This window comes from Vipera berus, assembly GCF_964194415.1.
Source record: "Vipera berus genome assembly, chromosome: 13".
Lineage (NCBI taxonomy): Eukaryota > Metazoa > Chordata > Lepidosauria > Squamata > Viperidae > Vipera > Vipera berus.
The window spans coordinates 5,170,502-5,189,309 of NC_138216.1; the positions used below are offsets into that span (position 1 = coordinate 5,170,502).

The 18,808-nt window shown below is 44.0% G+C and overlaps 1 protein-coding gene across 1 annotated transcript; it reads left to right on the top strand.

Moving 5' to 3' along the window:
• The first annotated feature begins 1,555 nt into the window (after positions 1-1,555).
• On the top strand, positions 1,556-18,209 carry RAC1 (Rac family small GTPase 1). The gene is made up of 6 exons (XM_081338607.1): positions 1,556-1,790; positions 9,419-9,490; positions 10,622-10,739; positions 14,861-14,923; positions 15,367-15,526; positions 16,490-18,209. Exons 1-6 carry the CDS (start codon positions 1,756-1,758, stop codon positions 16,618-16,620), a joined length of 579 nt encoding a protein of 192 aa, XP_081194733.1. The 5' UTR covers positions 1,556-1,755; the 3' UTR covers positions 16,621-18,209.
• Positions 18,210-18,808: the final 599 nt, after the last annotated feature.

Below are 18,808 nucleotides of genomic sequence, written 5' to 3' on the forward strand. Positions count from 1 at the left end.
AAGGGCCATGTTTGAAGACCCCTATTCTAGGCAGTAGATTCATTTTTTTAAAAAAAAGTCACAGCAATGTACCATTTCATTGGCAAATGCAGTTAAAATGTGCGCCAAATGTAGATACTATTAATACAAAAAGTGGGCACATGAGGTGGCCATTATTGCTAGAGAAAGAATGTGGGGTCCTTGGTGGGCTTTGAGTTCGGATGGCTTTCTTGTAGACGTTTTATTACCAAACTAGGTAACATCATCAGGGCTAGAAGGGAGTGGGCTTTGCAGAGAGGAGGACGACGACAAAGACTATGGGGTCCTTGGTGCTGAGCTTGGTGGTTTTTCTTTCAGATGTTTCATTACCAAACTAGGCAACATCATGTTATCAACACGACATGAAGGTTCATAAACTATGCTTACACTTGGTGCGCATTAATCAGTAGAAAGGAATAGGAATAGAACAGAAATGCAAAATTGAATAGAATGGAATAGAACAGAACAGAAATACAGAATGGAATAGAATGGAATGGAATAGAATAAAATAGAAATAGAATAGAAATACAGAATAGAATAGAATAGAAAATAGAATAGAATAGAAATGCAGAATGGAATGGAATGGAATAGAATAGAAATAGAATATAGAATAGAAATACAGAATGGAATGGAATAATAGAATAGAATTACAGAATGGAATGGAATAGAATAGAAATAGAATATAGAATAGAAATACAGAATAGAATAGAATAGAAAATAGAATAGAATAGAAATGCAGAATGGAATGGAATAGAAAGAATATAGAATAGAAATACAGAATGGAATGGAATAATAGAATAGAATATAATTACAGAATGGAATGGAATAGAATAGAATAGAATTACAGAATGGAATGGAATAGAAGAATCTGGAAAGGGACCTTCGAGGTCTTCTAGTCCAGCCCCCTGCTCAATCATAGCCAAACACGGGTCCAACCCCAATCTCAGAAATTCATTTTCGGTAATGGGGGGGAAAGTCATCACTGCAGTGGCTATAAGATCAGACAAAGGCCGAGGGTGACAAACTTTAGCCCTCTTTTTCCTGCTTCCCCTTCCTTTCCGCAACTTTGCCAGGCGGGAGCCCCAACGTGGCGCCCGCGGGCCACGCCCAGCAGAACCCGCCGAGAGCGAAAGAAAAAAGCCGAAGTGTGTGTGGGGGGAGGGAGACAAAGGAGTCGCCGCAGCGCGAAGACCGGCGGATTTACCCGAAGACCCGAGGCCGAGGCCAGCCGGGCCAGGAGAGCGCGAGTGCGCACGCGCGCCACCCGAGCCTTCCCGAACCTATTCGTCCCCCCCTCACGCCAGACGCGGGGTGGGGGGGGGGAAGGGGTGGGGCGTGGCCGGAGAGGCGGCGGAAGCTCCCGAAGCGCCTCGACCCCGCCCCCTTCTCCCCATTCGGGCGCCGCGCGGCGTTGCGTCCAAAAGGCCTTCCGGAAGGCGCGCCTTGAGAGAGGGGTGGGCGGGGCTGAGGAGGGGTGGGTGGGTCTCCCGCGCGGATCGCCCGCGGCCGGAAGTGAGCGGAGCGGACGCTTCCGGTTTCCTCCGCGCTCGCCTCAGTCGCCCGCCCCGCGCTTTGGGTGGTGGCCGTTGCCTCCTCCGCTCCCGCCGCCGCCCTCCTCGCCGGGCCCTCAGCGCGGTTCCTTCCAGGGGAAGCAGCAGCCGAAGGCCGAGGGACAAGCCGAGGCCGCCGAGGGCCTTCCCTTCCGCCCACGCTCGCCCCGACCGAGCAGCCGCCCCCATGCAGGCCATCAAGTGTGTGGTGGTGGGCGACGGGTGAGTACTGGAGACCCTCCCCACCACACACACACAGACACACACACACAGACACACCGCCGGGGCTGAGGGGAGCCGACTCGGCCGGGCCAGCGCCGGCTGCGCCTTATGGGAGTTGGAGTCCAGCCCGGGGATGGGGTGGGGTGGGGAAATCTAAGCCCTCCCCTCATCCTCTCCCCCAAAACCCCCCAACCCCCCCCCAGGCCTGAATATGGACCCTGAAAGGCTGGGGGTTCCTCTCCAAGAGAGGCCAGGATGAGATCGCCTCTTCTCCATGCAAAAATGTGCTTTAAAACGGGTTTTTTTTTGTTTAAATTGGCCACAATGGAGGGCAGAAAAGTGGGGTTCCCCCCCCTCTTCTTTAACCTTCCCAGGCGGGGTGGATGGGTGGGTGGGTGGGGTGTGGTTTTGTATAGGGTGGCCTTTATATTAGGTCCATTTTAGGTCTCCAAATGATGCAAGAATAATAATAATAATGATAATAATAATAACAACAACAACAATAATAATAATAATTTTAAAAAAAATGCCAGCTACCTGTGTCAGCCGTTAGTGCCAGTTAATTTGAATGTTCAGTTGACTGAGGTTCGTGTTTTAATAAATGAAAGTTTTATTATAATAATAATAATAAAGTTGGAAGGGACCTTGGAGGTCATCTAGTCCAACCCCCTGCTCAGGCAGGAAACCCTATACCATTTCAGACAAATAAGAGTGTATGGGAGTTCTCCCATCATCCATTCCAGGTCATGGTTGTTCCCAAAAATGCTTTTTTTCCCCCCCCCCCTTTCTTTTTTCACCTCCAAAAGGCAACTTCGTTTTCTTTTTGAAAACGTTTTGCTTCTCATCCGGGAGGTTTCTTCAAGTTGCAGCTAAGCAGAACTGAAGAAGCTTCTTGGAAGAGAAAGATAGGCTTTCGGGGGCGGCGGAAGCAAGACAGTCCCGTTGCCTTTTCGGGGGGGGGGAAGAAAAGAAAAGAACTTTTTAGGAAGAGGGAGAGGAAGGTGAAGAAAATGCCAAATGTAGCAGGGAAAGAGATGGACATATTTGCCAGCAAGATTTGGAAAGGCATTTAAAAATGATGCATTGGTTAAAGGGGTGGGTGTGTCGCCGGATTCTCAACAACTCTGGATAATTGTATTTAAGTAGCTCTACTTGATCTCCTCCATCCCCAATTTTTTGGGGGGTTTTCCATTAGCTTCTTTTTGCTTGAGTTTCCATTCCTTTCTCTTTTTTTCCAACCTTTAGCTACAGGAAACGCCAGTAATGTAGAGCTGGGTTGTTTTATGTCTGTTTAGTTGTCGGCTCTTTTCTTTCTTTTTGGCAGCCTTCTCCAATGGGGGCGTTCTTTGTTCCGGTTGGATTACAATTTGGGGCATTAATTTTACAATAAAGAGATACAATAAAATCTCGCTGGTGGAGGCTTGCAGGCCAGCCCATCTCGCAAGCGCCAGGTTAGGAAGGCTACTTGGGATGGGTTAGAATAAGTTTTACTCTACTTTAGGCCTCCCTACTCCAAATCCTGACTAATTATTACTCGATTAATTGAAGCTTGTTCCTTCACCTATGCAAGATCGCAGCCCAGATATCTCTGCAATTTGTTCCTGGGAGCTGGGACTTCTCTGTGAGTTACTAAATAGCCCAGGGCAAGTCTACCTAGACATTACATAAACCTGTCTTAAACTAGGTAGACTTGTCTGCCAGAGGAATTGTGTTTCAGTGGGGCTGGTTCCCAAGTACAGTAAGCCTGCATTGTGTTCGGGCTCGACTACATTGGAAGCGTTACAGGCAGTCCTCGACTTACAGCGGTTCATTTAGTGACCTCTCGAAGTTATAACGGCGCTGAAAAAAAGTGAGTTGTGACCTTTTTTCACACTCGCAACTGTTGCAACATCCCCAGGGTCATGGGAGCAAAATTCAGACGCTTGGCAAGAAATTCATATTTACGACATTTTGCAACTGTGGCAAGAAAGGTCGTAAAATGGGGCAAAAGTGCCTTAACAACGGTCTCGGCTTAGCAATGGAAGTTTTGGGGCTCAATTGTGATCGTAAGTCAAGGCCTACCTGACATTGTTTTCCTGATCCTGATTTATAGTTTCCTTATGCATCGTAGGAGTACGTTTCAATTGTCCTGATCAAGCTGATTTTAATAAGTGAAGCCCTAAGGCACTCCTTAAATTGTAAGATAAAGGTTAAACCTTTGTCTTTTGCTGTGGGGCAGTTTCTCAATAGAAAGATTCCTGGCTTTCTTTGTTTGTTCTCTAATTTCAAAAAGAGCTTTTTTTCCCCCTATGGTAAGCAAGCCCAGAGTTTACATGGACCTAGTATAAATGCCCCTAAGATATAAAGATGATCTGCTTTTGTAGAGAGGGCTAGATTTTTTTTCCTGAAAAGTTATCAAGGCTGCTGAGGCTTTGGAATGCTCTCAAACATGGAGTTGGAGATATGTGTGTGTAGATTTTGTTGAAGTGTGTACTGGGGAGAATCCCTAACCATTGTGGGGGGTGGTGTCCAGAATTCAGTGACTGCTGTTGTGTGCTGCATTGGGCTGCTTTTTGCCTATCTTTGGCAGTTTCTCAAGAATATGAAACTTTGCTTTGTTTTGTGGCTGACAAAAGGAACATTTTTTTCTCTCTCCAAAGGCTGGAGTTATTTTAAGACTATTCTCAGCTATCTTTATAAAGAAGCCAGACCCTATTGAGCAACTGGCACCTTCCCAAAATATTTTCGGAGACGTTGTGCTTCCTGCACGGAGCCTTTTGAGATAAATCAGTTTGGAAACGGAAAGAAAGATGAACACACTTTTTTTTTAAGGGGGGGATCATGGCGAGATTAGTTGTGGATGTTCTGTCTTACAGAGATAGTTATGCACAACTTTTTTTATCACTATTAACATAACGGACAAGTCAAGCTGTGATGTATTTTGAACTCTTTAACATTTCCCTGAAACCCTATCCACAAACTGCCTAAATTTGAGGAGCAACTTACCTTTGAGAATGAGGAAATGGTGCGGTTCAGGCATTGAAAATGTGGCTTACTTTTCAATTTTAGTTTTTTAGTTTTAGAATTTGAATTTCGGAAAAGAGGTATGTTTTTCTTTTCTTTTCCAAAGGGATTCAGATGACTTTCAAAAATGCCCCAGATGCCTGTGCAGCCACACCCCCTAAAGTGAAATAATGATGTCTAAAATTTAAGGGTTTTTTTTAATAGCTCTGGATAGTATCCTAACTTATGATTCTAGTTCTCAAGTATTTAAAATATTTTTCTAGCCCTGCCTTTATTGACATTTGATTTGGCTTGAGAGTGGAGGGGGATTTACCAGATATTTTCTTTATGTTGAATTTGGTGCAGTTTATCGTGCACAAAATAAGAGTTTGGAACGGTTTGAAAAAAAACTTACTTTATGAGCGAAATTGGGATAAAATTTTATCCTTATCTGTCTAGGCCTCCCAATTCACAGATAAGCACGTTTTGTAACAGTGGGTGTCATTGTTTCTAATGCTGTCTGTTTCTGATAGTTAGCATTTTTCATTTTGCTCACGTTCGGCTATTAACAACACACCCAATAAACTGAACACAATTTAAAAGAGGTTGAGGTTTCATAATGTGGAATATAAATTTCCTCCTTTCCCCGTTCTAGTATTCTTTTTCTTAAGGAGGACAAGCTCAGGTTCAATAGTGGGATTTTGGGAACCTGAACATCATAAAATAAAAAAAAACACTCTAATGCTTCCCAACCACGGCAAATTCAAGGTTCAGCTTCCAGAATTCTCAGCAACGGCTCTGCAGACCATGGAATTCTGGGACTTGAAGTCCATCAACCAAGGTTGGCAAACGCTGCCTTATGGATTTCCTGCTTGAGTATCTGCCTTTCCCCATTGCAAAAGACAGCTGTGGACTCCATTCCGAGAAGTGGAAAAAAAAGATGAAATACATGTTCCTGGGGTTAATTCCTGACCCTATAATGCTATGTAAAGTATTGCCAAAATCAGCATGGGTCTGGGCCCCACCTTCTTCTTGGCATCATGATCTAATAGGTAAAACGGGGGGGGGGGAATGATGATAATGGAAAGAACACCCAACGGTTTACTTCGAAACGCCCTTTTTGCTTCCTTCCCTGCAGCAATTGGAACCATATGTGCTTAAAAGGAGCAGCTTTTAAGACACCCTCCTATTTGTCTCCCCGGCCCCTCACAACAGCCGCCACTTCTCTATTCCCCCCACCGCGCACACACACACACACACACAACACTTCAAGACCATGACTTTTTAAAAAGTTTCCCACAACTTTTCAGCCGATGAGCAGTGGTAATTTAAAGCCGATTTACGGCGTTCACCCCTTTTTCTACGATGTTTGGTGTTTGCTGAGAAGCTGACACACGGTCTCACATTCCAGGAAACGAGGTTTGATATACGAGAGCGACCTTTTCCTGTTTTTTTTCTTTCTCTCTCTCTCTCTCCCTCTCCTCCTCCCCCCTTCCAAAAAACCCTGGGTGCAAAGACAAAGGAGAGAAAGTTTCTTAGCTACCCTGCAAAAAAAAAGGGGGGGGGGAATCAGAAAAATCACACTGGCCAGTGTTGGATCATTAGCTCTGCTTTGCAGAGCAGCTCCTCGAATAAAGCGAATAGCCATCCGTTGCTTATTCAGTCCCATTTTGGAGCCTCTGCTGTCGGCTGTGTCTTCTTGCGCAGAGAGGTTCAGCTGCAATCAGCTTTTTACTTTGGTTGGGGAAGTGAGGAGGGATCCCAACGCTGGCTTTTTAACATTGTGGGCCCAGAACGTTCGTTCCCAGATTAGTACCATCCATTTGTGCTGACTGCCGCTCCCAGGAAACCCCCCCCCTCCCTTTAGCCTAGCTAGCCCAACCCGTTGGCTGGATGGCTGGGGATTATAAGAATTCAGGCCCGATTGATGGAATTAGGTTGGGAACGAGAGATCGGCCTCGAATGTTAATTGTGAAGTAAGCCAGGGGTTTCTCGGGATTGTCTTTTATTTTCCGAAGGGGCCTGTTGCGATTTCTACGCGCAATTTCAGGCCCTAGGGAAGTAAATCGATCAATAAGAACGGTTGAAATTCTGGAGTCAGCCTGTTTTTCCAAGTAAAAAAAAAAAACCTCTGCAGGATTCAACCCAGTCGTCATTCCGTATTCCTGCATCTTTCTGGTTTGCCTACAGTTCTTCCAGTCTTTGACTAGTTAACACAGTCCAGCAGAATTGGCATCATCATTTTTTTTCTCTGAAATAAACTTGGCTTCCCCAAGAAGCGTTCTTTCTGTTTACTTGAAGCAGCGGAGGATCATTACAAAATCTAGGTAAAAATCAAAACTTTTCGTCTTGGAACCGAGTACAAAGTACAGAGCTGACTCATCGGGCTGAAAAGCCAGCGGGCTTAAAAGACAGGATATTTAGAATAGAACAAAGGCGTTTGTCCTCGTGGGTATTTCCTTCTCTTCGTGGACCTGACTCTCTCAATACCACTGAGGAGGCTGCTTTAATGGCCTCATTATGCTTGACCTCTGAACCCTTTCATTCCTCTTTTCAAAGGCTTTGGAGTGGTCCTGAAAGTTTCTTGTCTTGTAGGAAACCCGAGAGAGATTTGCTACTCAGAAACGTTTAACAGGTTGAAGGAGAGAAGAGTGCCGATTTATTTACTTACGAAATGGCTGATTTGGTATTAGGAATACAGTAGAATAATCCCAGAGCAGAGGCAGCGTCTTAAAAACAGGGCAAGAAGAACAGGTCCATTTAAAAGCTCCTGCCAGCAAATCCACATTCACTGGAACACTGGTGAAGCCTGCAGTGCATAGCCCACTATAGGTGAAGCCTGCAGTGCATAGCCCACTATGCTTCATGCCGTCCTTGGTGCTTCCTGAGGTGGTTTTCTCACAGATGTTTCCCAATTAGGTAGCATCATCAGGGTCAGAAGGCTAATAAACAGAACGCAAACCTTGACCCCCTTCTAGCACTGATATTGTTACCTAGTTGGGTCATGAAACGTCTGCAAAAAAACAACAACCCCAACCACCTCGGAGAGCACCAAGCACAGTTCAACCCCCCATCTACAGATATTCCCTTCTGCAAGGAAGGAGACCTGTGTACCTTTGGATGTTATGCTTAAGACACCGTAGCCCCCCCCCTCACCTATTTCCCGACTCCCCCGGAATCAGAACATTTTCAAAGCTTCTAGCAATTTTAGGTTTTTTGTTTGTTTATTTTTTATTTGGAAGTAAAATTCCTGGTCGCCTTGCAGCCATGCCAGAACGACTTAAGAATTTCCACCCACAAGGGGGGAAAAAAACAATAAAAAAGTGACATTATCTGGAGATGGAGATAGATTTTTTTTTTCAGGGCAGCTGAAAAATCCATTTTTTATTAGGAGGGGAAAGCAATGGATGCACGACAGAAAACAACTCATTTTACTGCAATCGGCTCATTCATGTGTGTTTGTGTATATGTGTGTGTGTATACGTATGTATATGTGTACACACACACACACACATATATATCTCAGAGATCTTCTGTTTGAATTTCTAGCCGTGCTTTTCTCTCACTTCGGCTGAGGGAAATAATCATAATAAAAAACCCTTCTGTCAATCCATTACTTTAAAATAATGATGTCATTCAAAAGTCCACACTGAGTGGTACAATTAGGGCTCTGGTGCCTTCGCAGTGTATTCAGCAGGACTTCAGCCTGTGCTCTGTGGGTTTGGTTGATGAAAATAGCACATGTGTTCTCTTTCCATTGTTTCCTGTCGTCTTTCACTACCAGGAGAAGTGAACCAATTCAACAAGAGCCTGCTTGAATACACGATCCCCTCTGACTTGAAAAGTAAAAAGCTCAAGAAATCTCTGTTCCCTGAAAATGTGGTGTGCTTTGTGGGTGTTTTTCTTGCTCTGCTGATTACGCTTCTCCCCGCGGTGGCTCTCTTTTTTTTCCCTTTGCCACACGAAATTCCACTTGTTCCATTAATTTAGGCTTCGCAAGCTTTAAATGCACAGCAATGCGTGCTAAGTCACTCAGCCCACACGTGCCTCACAGGAAGCAATGGTTCTTTCAAAACAGACGTTCTGCTTTAAACTGATGCACAGGCTTTTCCTCTCGAGGACTTTGCAAACCCCAGAAATCGCAGTCCACCCGCAGGCTAAGAAAATCAAAATGGCCCTAATAAACCCAAAGCTGGGATGATAAATTCTGGCTTCGCAACTTGAATTAACATTGCAGAAAGAGTTAAGATTCCCCACCCCAGTCTCCAGCCCTCCATACCGGCCATCTGTAGGTTTCCTGAAAATTCACCAAATCAAGTGTCAAGGTTCTATGTTTGTGGAAAGCTAGAATGTCAGTTGGCCAAAGCTGGCCAGGTCTACAAATTGGCAGCCTGCAAGAAAGCTGTATTTGAAGTGTGAGTTCAGCCAAGTCTGAATTTTAAAGACTTTGAATCCTTTATCTGACTTGGCAGAAATATATCATAAATGTATAGCAGTTTAAAGGATTAGATTTTATCTTGTTTAAATTCAAGTGCTAATAAACAGCGAGTTTTTTCTGCTGAATGGCTTCCTTGTTCTCTCCATCACATGAATAATTTCTTATGGTGATTTTCATCTCTCTCCCCCCCCCCCTCTCTCTTTAACAGTGCTGTAGGTAAAACATGCCTACTCATCAGTTACACAACCAATGCATTTCCTGGAGAATATATACCAACTGTGTGAGTATTTTTTTCCCCCTTGAGTGTTTTTAAGCATTCCAAAGACCGTAAAGATGCTTGATTGGGTTGCTTCATAATAGTGGAGCTGGGCTTTAAGTAGTATTTTTTGGCACAAATGTTTTTTGGGTTACAGTCTTTGTACTGCTCTCCATCTGGAAAATTAGCATTTTATTTATTCAGTTTGCTCCTTGCCTTACTCCCAATGAGTGGTTTGCAAAAAAATAAAAAAAAAATAGCATGTCAGAAGTTGGCAATGCCTGAGGATTCTTGAGCAGTATCTATTGACCGAAATCCAACTTTCATTATCATTTGTTTTAATATAACTCATTTGGGAGAGGTTTCCTGTGCCTTGGGCCTCATGCATTGAAATATGTGCGCTGTTTTAAGGCGTTGAAACCATTCTGCATTCGTTTAATATTGTAGATTACTATCATAAGGCGCTTTTTTTTTTATAAAAAAAGACAGCAATATCACAATGTCAAATTACGGAAGCACATTTACCAGTTTTTGGAGAGATCAGTTGGGGGGGGGGGGGAAACAGGACGCTTTCAGCATCTGAAAGACCCAAGGTTTCGTGGACCAGAGTCAACTCTGAAAATGTACAATTCCCCATCTTTAAGATGGCACGGTTTCTCTTCGTTTTATCATTCAAAGGAGAAAGGTGCCCTCCATGCTTGGACTTAAAGCTCTTACAGACGTGTTGTTTTAAGCTGCACGTGCTCTGACGTGGGCTGGGTTGGAAGAGAACGTGCTGTTTTTTTATTAAGGTTTAGAAAAGTATTTTTTAAAAGGGTAGGGGAAAATGCAAGCATGGGACCTGCCAGCAAAGAGGGGGAAAAGCTTTTTTTTCGGGGGGGGGGGAAATCACTTCCAACTTTCTTCAGATAAAAACCTAAAAGACAATCGCCCTTTGAAGTAGGCCAAACCTTAACAAACAGTCCTCCTATCCTGAACAAGCCCTCGCGACCCAAAGTGGACACTGAGGGGTCCTTGTTGCTTGTTTTCTTGCAGACTTTTGATTACCTAAACTAGGTAACGTCATCAGGGACTAGGTTGACATTTCGAGCAGAAAACCTGTAAGAATGTGCTAATTTGTGGTGTTGGTTTTTTTCCTTTTCTGCTCCCTGGCAGATTTGACAATTACTCTGCCAATGTCATGGTCGATGGGAAGCCGGTCAACCTGGGCTTGTGGGACACTGCTGGACAAGAAGACTATGACCGACTACGCCCGTTGTCTTACCCCCAAACAGTAAGCTTTATACGGTGGCTGACGTGTCCGTGTCGTCTTCTTACAGGCTTGCTGACAGCCAGAGAAGCTTCTAGTTGTAGCATAAAACGAACTAACCCACCGTCCCAAACCCTTTACAAGCCGGCATTGCAATTTTCACGACACCTGTAGTCATCCTGCCCGGCAAGCCCTAACTAAATCTTGTGCATAAACCATTCTCTCTCCTTCTCCAGCAGCCTTGTGCGACGCTGGGATTGGCGGCGATTCCAGTAAAATTGCAAGAAATCAAGCCTTTAATATTCAAGGGCTGGAATGACAAAGCTTCCCTCTAATGCAGGGGACATCCAACGTGGCCCTTTTATGACTCGTGGGCTTCAACTCCCAGAATTCCTCAGCCAGGCACGCGTGCCTGGCTGAGGAATTCTGGGAGTTGAAGCCCACGAGTCATAAAAGGGCCACGTTGGATGTCCCCTGCTCCAATCTGATTGCTTTCCCTCTCTCTCCTGTCTTTAGTTGCTTATTGCTCACACTCCTGAGCTTACTCCTCTCAAAACTAAACTAAAATAATTCACACACTTCCCATAAGACGACAAGAGATATTTTCCTGGCTCTTCGATCCGTGCAGTTTTTCCCCCCCTCCTGCCGCCCTTCCCGCGGGAACGCTCGACTGTTCAGTCCTCCGAACTTCTCCTCCTTCACTTGCTCACTTAACCGTTTTACACGTAACACACTCCGGGAAAGTCACTTTCTGTGGCTTGCTTTGGCCTCGAGGAAAAGCGAGCTGGGCAGAACCCTTTTGTCGAAGGCTTTGCTGCTTCCGAGAAAAACTGCCAGGAAAAAAAGGGGGGTGGGTAGGGGGAAAGACTTCTTTTGTTCCAGAGAAGTGGTGTTTTTTTTTCTTCTGCAATCAGATGACCAGGGGAGAGCAGGCCGATGAAGTGTAGCGGAGTGGGGAAGCGGCACCAGGAGCCATTGTTTGGCCTCTCCCTTCTCCTTTGTTAATAGGCTGAAAAACAAATCAAAGGCGAGTTATGCCGGCCCCGCGAGTTATTTTCTAAGATTGCTGAAAAAGCGCTGGCCTCGGGCTCCCCCCCCCAAAAAAAAAAAAACCCAAGACAAAACACGCTGTGATTCTTCTAAGCCGACGTCCTTAATTGTGCTTCACCTGCAGACAGGATCTTGCCAAACTAAAACTTGCTACCTGTTGTCCGGTCAGTATGATTCAGTCTTCTGAAGATAGCTTGTTTTTGATAAGACCGCCTGTAAAACTAGGCAGACCGACACCCATCGATTGCATCATTGATTGCGATGTATCGCTGTGCCCTCTTGTGATGTTTAGTTTTGTTTCATTTGGATGTTTGACTTATGGGTGGCCGCCTTTGGCTGTAATCATAAAAATTGAATCGGAAACTTGCTATCATCCCCATAAAGCAGGCGTTGACTAACCTGGGCAATTTTAAGACTTGTAAACTTCAACTCCCAGCGTTCCCCAGCCAGCATGGCCGACATAATCCCCGTCGGATATAATCCACAGTCCTAAGCAAGCGTAACTAACCTTGGCAATTTTAAGACTTGCGGACTTCATCTCCCACAATTCCCCAGCCAGCAGCACACCGAACAAGCAACTCTTACCAAAAGCAGCAATAACACCCATCTTGCTGCAGACCTTAGATGGGATTTGGCTGGCTGGGGAATTCTGGGAATTGAAGTCCATGGGTCTTAAAATTGCCACGGTTAGACTCTCCTACCCCCCCAAGCAAATACTCTGGGAACAGTTAGGGAGGAGCTGTCTTTGCCCTCTTTTCTCTCACATGAAAACTCTCCGAGCTGCATTGTCCCATGCTTCTCTGGAACGCTGCATTCACCACACTTTTTAATATGGTAAGGTACCTCTCTCCACGTTGCGTAGCGAGCTGTCTCAAATTCTCCCTGCAAAAAACCTATAACCTCAGGGTAAGGTGATATCTTGAGCCTGGAAAAGGATCTCAGGCGCCTTTAGTGGTTAGAAAGTTCTGTAATCTCTTTGTAAATGGGTTTGGTAAAACCTGTATTAAATTTCAGAAGCAGGTTCTTGGGGTGGGGTGTGTGGGGGAAATCCCCCCTCCCCCCCAAAAGGGTCACACATTTGCACATGGATGACCACCGGAAAGAAGTCCAATGGACAATAATATATAAGTCACATTAAACGTTCGAATTTTGTCGCAGGTTTTCTTCTATTGAAACCCCTTCCCCTTTGGGCAGATAGTTTTTGAACATCCCTAAGTACAAAAGCATTTCTCTTGGGGGGGGGAACAATAACGCACACACAAGGAAATCCTCTGTTTGTGTAGGAAATCTTCCCTGCAGAAAAGCTGAGGCTAGAATTAAGTGCCTCTCTGGATTAGTTTTCTACAAGGAGAGGAATTGGAAAGTAAAAACGTGGCCCGCTTGGGCCCTAAGACCTGACCCCTCGCCGTTCTCAAGCCATGCAATCCCGGGAGCGTGGCTTTCAGCCTCTGAGCAAAAGAGCATTTTCTCCAGCCTCTCCTAACATTAACCCAAGTTGTCTCGTGCTATTACTAGGTTGAAGGAACGAATGGTAAGGATTTAACTCCCAGTGGGAAGCGTCAGCCACTCTGCGTATGTAACGCTTTCATCCATTACGTTCCAAAGCGCTTTTTCGTGGGCACCGTCTTCTTTGCTGCTTCTGTGGCCCTAAAACTGGCTTCCTCTCCTCTGGCACCTTCCTGCCCCTGTAGGTCAGGGGCGTCCAACTTTGGCCACTTTTAAGACCTGTGGACTTCAAATATGCCGGCTGGGGAATTCTGGGAGTTGAAATTCAAACGGCCAAGGTTGGACACCCCTGCTCTAGGTAAGGGTCCCTTAACAAACAGTTAAATCCAAGCGTTTACAAAAGCCACTTCCTTCTGAGAGGCTGGGGATGATGGGGAAGGAGAGGGTCTGGGCAGGAGCCAGCCAGCGAGAGGAGCTGTGGGGCATTATGGGAGCATGCCTACTTTCCACCCATTTTCCACCCCGTTACCTGAACGCATGGTTAATTACGGTTGCCAATGCTTAACAGTGAAGGCCTCAGGAGCTGCAGCTCAAATCAACTAACACCCCTGAGGGTTCTCTGATTTTTAGCAGCCCAGCTGTTGATGCGCAGGGGAAAACATCTGGTGTAAGCGTAAGAGGGTTGTTTTTTTTTTGAAGTTTGAGGAATGGCATTTGTGAACGGTGGGCTAACCTCGGATTTGGTCTGGAGCAAATGTTGGGAGACGAAACGCCAGCCTCTAAAGTGGCTGGTTGGTGGTGTTAAAACTAATTCTATTTCTATTTCAACTTGTATATTGTCTTTTAAATTTTGCCCTGTAAACCGCCCGGAGTCCTTCGGGAATAGGGCGGTATATAAAACCAAATAAATAAATAAAACTAAAGTTGTATATTGGCTGAGTGGCTGACACTTGACAGAACAGCGAAGTGAGGACGACTAATGTAACGTGCGATTTAATACAGTGCACAGCCCAAACGCAGCCTGGTTTAGTGGCAAAAGCACCAGGATAAAAAAAAAGACCAGGAGACAGTAAGCTCTAGTTCCAGTTTAGGCGTGAAAGTCAGCTGGGTAACCTTGGGTCAATCGCTAGGAGACTGTGAGTTGTAGTCCTGCTTTAGGCATGAAAGCCAGGTGGGTAACCTTGGGCCAATCACCAGGAGACAGAGAGTTCTAGTCCCGTCTTGGGCATGAAACCGCTGGGTGACTTTTGGCCAGTCACCAGGAGACTGAGAGTTCTAGTCCTGTCTTGGGCATGAAAACTGAGGTGGGTGACTTTGGGCCTCTCTCAGCCCAGCCCACTTTACAGGGCTGTTGTGTGGAAACGAGGAGGAAGGAGGAGTATTAGCTATGTTAGTTGCCTTGAGCTATTTAAAATAATAAAGGCGGGATAAATATTTATTGTTTGATGGGTCTTTTCATTCCTGTAGTATTCCTTGTCTGCTAGTATTTAATGCCATTTTGAGTGCCGAAGCAGCATAATTTTGACATATTCTATCTTGCCAGCCAAATCTTGCTCTTTCTTGGTAATTAGAACTCCTAAGTGGAGCTAGGTATGTGGAAGTCTTGTCAAATCCCTGGGGACTGAGATTTTGACGGTATTGTTTTGCAGGATGTGTTCCTAATTTGCTTTTCCCTTGTGAGCCCAGCATCCTTTGAAAATGTCCGTGCAAAGGTGAGTCAAAGCGTCTTCATTGTTTCACCTCTCCTTTCTTTTAAGAGAGACCTAGATTAACAGCAGAAAATTGAATTGGTCAAGCAGCTCAGTGAATAGCAAAAGGTGGCTTTAATAAATGAAAGAATTTTTATTTTTTTTGGGAAATGGAACCAGTATACAGTCTACCACACTGTGTTTTAATATTAAAGACCAAAGCTAAGTGGCAAAAGTTATTTTTCTTCTCGTGGACTGCCAGTCAAGCTCACGGTGAAATTATACTCTGAGCTCTTGTGGTTTTGCTTCCTTCTGTTTACGTGTGGATTTTTTTTTTGAAGCAGTGCTAGGCCCCATTAGTTGGCACACCTTAAGAATCTGGGAAGTTGGCTTCATATCTCTTTTGACATCGCTTGGTTTTCTAGGCAGAGCAATCTGACCTTTTTTTTGTTTTCCTTTTTCTGCAGTGGTATCCAGAAGTGCGACACCACTGCCCCAATACCCCCATCATCCTAGTGGGAACCAAACTTGATCTCCGAGATGACAAAGACACTATCGAAAAACTCAAGGAGAAGAAGCTGACGCCGATCACCTACCCACAAGGCCTTGCCATGGCGAAGGAGATTGGTAGGCCTTTGGCCCCCTTTGCAGGGCTGTTTTTCAGAGTCTCTGGATTGAGGCTATAGAACAGTGTTTTCCAAAGTTGGCAACTTTTAAGAGGTGTAGACTTCAACTCCCAGAATTCCCATTCCCCAGCCAGGAATTCTGGGAGTTGGGAGTCCATACCTTTTAAAGATATAAGATTGATGGTAGATAGATAGATAGATAGATAGATAGATAGATAGATAGATAGATAGATAGATAGATAGATAGATAGATAGATAGATAGATAGATAGATAGATAGATGATAGAGAGAGAGAGAGAGAGAGAGAGAGAGAGAGAGATATGATAGATAGATAGATAGATAGATAGATGATAGATAGATAGATGATAGATAGATAGATAGATAGACAGACAGACACACACACACACACACACACACCACACACACACACGATGAATAGACCCATAGGTAGACACAGATGATAGAAATAGGAGATTAATGATGATGATGGATGACGATAAATAGATGATAGACAGATTTATGTATTTATGTGTACATACAGATGGAAGGATGGATGGATAGAAAGATAGAACTAAATAGATGAAAGATTCGATAGATGATAAAGGAGATAGATGATATGAAAGCAATAAATAGACGATAGATGGCCGGGTAGATAAAGATAGATGATAATTTGAGAGATGATAACGAGAGATAGGTGATGGATTGATGAGAGATAAAGATAATTTGATAAGATAGATGATAGACAAAATGGACAGATAAGATGAGGAAAAGACACACACACAAACACACACACACACACACACACACGTGAGATGCGATATTTAAATCCTTTTAGGATTGCAGATTGCAATGTGCAATCTCCCTTTTCTCCTATTGCCAGGAATGCTGCTGCTGCCGCCTTTTAATTTCAGGATCGGGGGAATCCCAGCATTCTTCAGCCAGCTCGTCTTTCCTCTTTTTGCAGGTGCAGTCAAATACCTAGAATGCTCAGCGCTTACACAGCGGGGCCTCAAGACCGTCTTTGACGAAGCCATCCGAGCCGTTCTGTGCCCCCCTCCGGTAAAGAAGAGGAAGAGAAAATGCCTGCTGCTCTAAACCCACCCACCCACCCACCCACTCTGAAACCTTTTGTGCTTTGCTTGGAATAATGGAGCATTCCTGCGTTTGTTTGTTTTTTTAAAAAAAAATTATTATTAAATTGGTTCTCTTCCTTTCAGATTATCTTCAACAGCCACCTTACACTTCCCTTTGTTTATTTTTTTAAAAGTTAGCTTCTCCTTAATTCTCCTACAGAGATTTTTTTTTAAAGACAAACTTATATAATGGCCTTATTTCTCTCTCTCTCCCCCCCCCCTCCTTTTTCGCTCCGCTTAATCAACTGTTGCCAAACTTTCTGCTCCTTAACTCTTTTTGGATTGCTGTGCTTTGTTATGTGAAGCACCAGACCTGTCTTTTTCTTTAAAAAGTCAGGCGGGTGTCTTTAAAAAATATATATATACTAATGTTTATTAGCAATTGCAACACTTTTTATGGGCTTTTTCCCAGGAAGGAAATATTCCTGTCTCAAAAAAGAAAAAAGTGCACTCGTTCGTCTGACAGCTTCTTCACATCCACCTTTCAGGCTTGAACAAACGCAATAACCGACAATTCCAGATTCACCCTCCCCTTTTTTTAAAAAAAACAAGCAAAAAAAATCTACTAAGGTCTGTGATTATAGCTATTTTTTCCCCCCTCAAAATGTATTTGTCTTCCTTCTCCGCAGAATACTATTTTCTTGGGAGGAAAGACGGCTAACTCGGTCAGTGGAAATGGCCAGACAGTATTTTGACACTATAAAAATCAATTTACACTACGTTGTCAACACACTAGTTTAAAACCAGTTGGGTTCGTTTTTTGTTTTTGCTCTTGTACGATTAAAAAACCCACAAAAGGCAGCCTTCCTGCAGCTAATGAAAAGCAGGTTGGTGGCGTTTTTTTTCCCTAGAGTATTCATACATATTTTTCTGGTGGGACTTTAAGCCTATTACAACTTTGAGCTGGTCCTCTTTTCACATGTTCTTGCTGGACACTTATAGAATCTCCTCCTGACCCATATAATTTGTATTTTAAAGCATTTTTTTTAATTTATATTAGCCACTTATTTTTTTTTATAAGGTAGAGTAGTCAAACGTAGCCTTCTCTCTTTCTCTTCTCCCCCCCCCCCCGCCATCCTAATTATATACATGGTTTAAAAGGCTTTCTTCCAAGATAATTTGGTGTAAAAATCGAGGGCAGCTGATCTACCACTTTTTTTTCCCCTTGTAATATTTCACTCCACTTTTCCCCCCTCTGGCTAATGACTCTTATCTACCAGGTATCCTGAAGCTGTATTAACTTTACTAAACACTGACAACGGCTCGTTTTAACATTTTTCAGGAACCTGGTCTAATAACAGTAATCAGGTCTATGAGGTTCTGTATATCAGATGCTGGCAAGAACACATTGATTCCCCCAACCCTTTCCCCTTTCAATTACTAGAACAAATATATACATATATATATATATATATATATATATATATATAAAAAATATATATAAATGGAATTTGCAAGATTGTGAAGTTTTTATATTGATCTTTTTTGGTAATGCGAGTTAGCAGTCTGTTTTGCATGTATGACTTAATAAATTCTTAAATCACACCCGGGTTTACAGTTTGGACTCTTGAGTTGCGTTTTGTGTGTGTCAAGTGTGCCATCCTTTTGCAGGACTCTCGATCCCCGGGGGATGATGGGAACGGAAGCATTTTGCGAGTTAAAATGTGTTGTGCCGGTTGTGACACAGCAGGACTGGGCCTTTGTGCTGTGATTTCTTTCCCTGTCTCTTAACCCAGTCTGGTTTTGTTTTTCTTGCTTCCTAATTATATATATAAAAAAACCTCTACAGGTAGCTAAAGCTCATTTAGCGACCGTTCAGAGTTACAATGGCACCGAAAAAGTGAGTTAAATGGCCATTTTTCACACAGCCGCTGCACGTCCCCATCGTCAAGTGATTAAAACTCGGGACACTTGGCAACTGGCTCGTAACGGTTGCCTCCCCCCCCCCCCGAGTTGTGCGATTCCCTTTTCTGACCTTTTGACAAACAAATACAATGGGGGAAGACAGTTCCACTTCACAACCATGTTATTAACGGTTGAAATGGTTCGCTTAAGAACCCTGGAAAGGAAGGTCGTAAAATGAGGCATAATTCACTTGAGCCATCTTAGCAACTGAAATTTTGGGCTCCACTGCAGTCGAAAGTCAAGGA

Excerpts from the sequence above, each read along its gene's own strand:
- RAC1 (XM_081338607.1), top strand. The coding sequence starts at position 1,756 with ATGCAGGCCATCAAGTGTGTGGTGGTGGGCGACGG. Across the intron at positions 10,740-14,860 it reads CGTTGTCTTACCCCCAAACA|GATGTGTTCCTAATTTGCTT; the intron begins GTAAGCTTTATA and ends ATTGTTTTGCAG. Across the intron at positions 14,924-15,366 it reads TTGAAAATGTCCGTGCAAAG|TGGTATCCAGAAGTGCGACA; the intron begins GTGAGTCAAAGC and ends CTTTTTCTGCAG.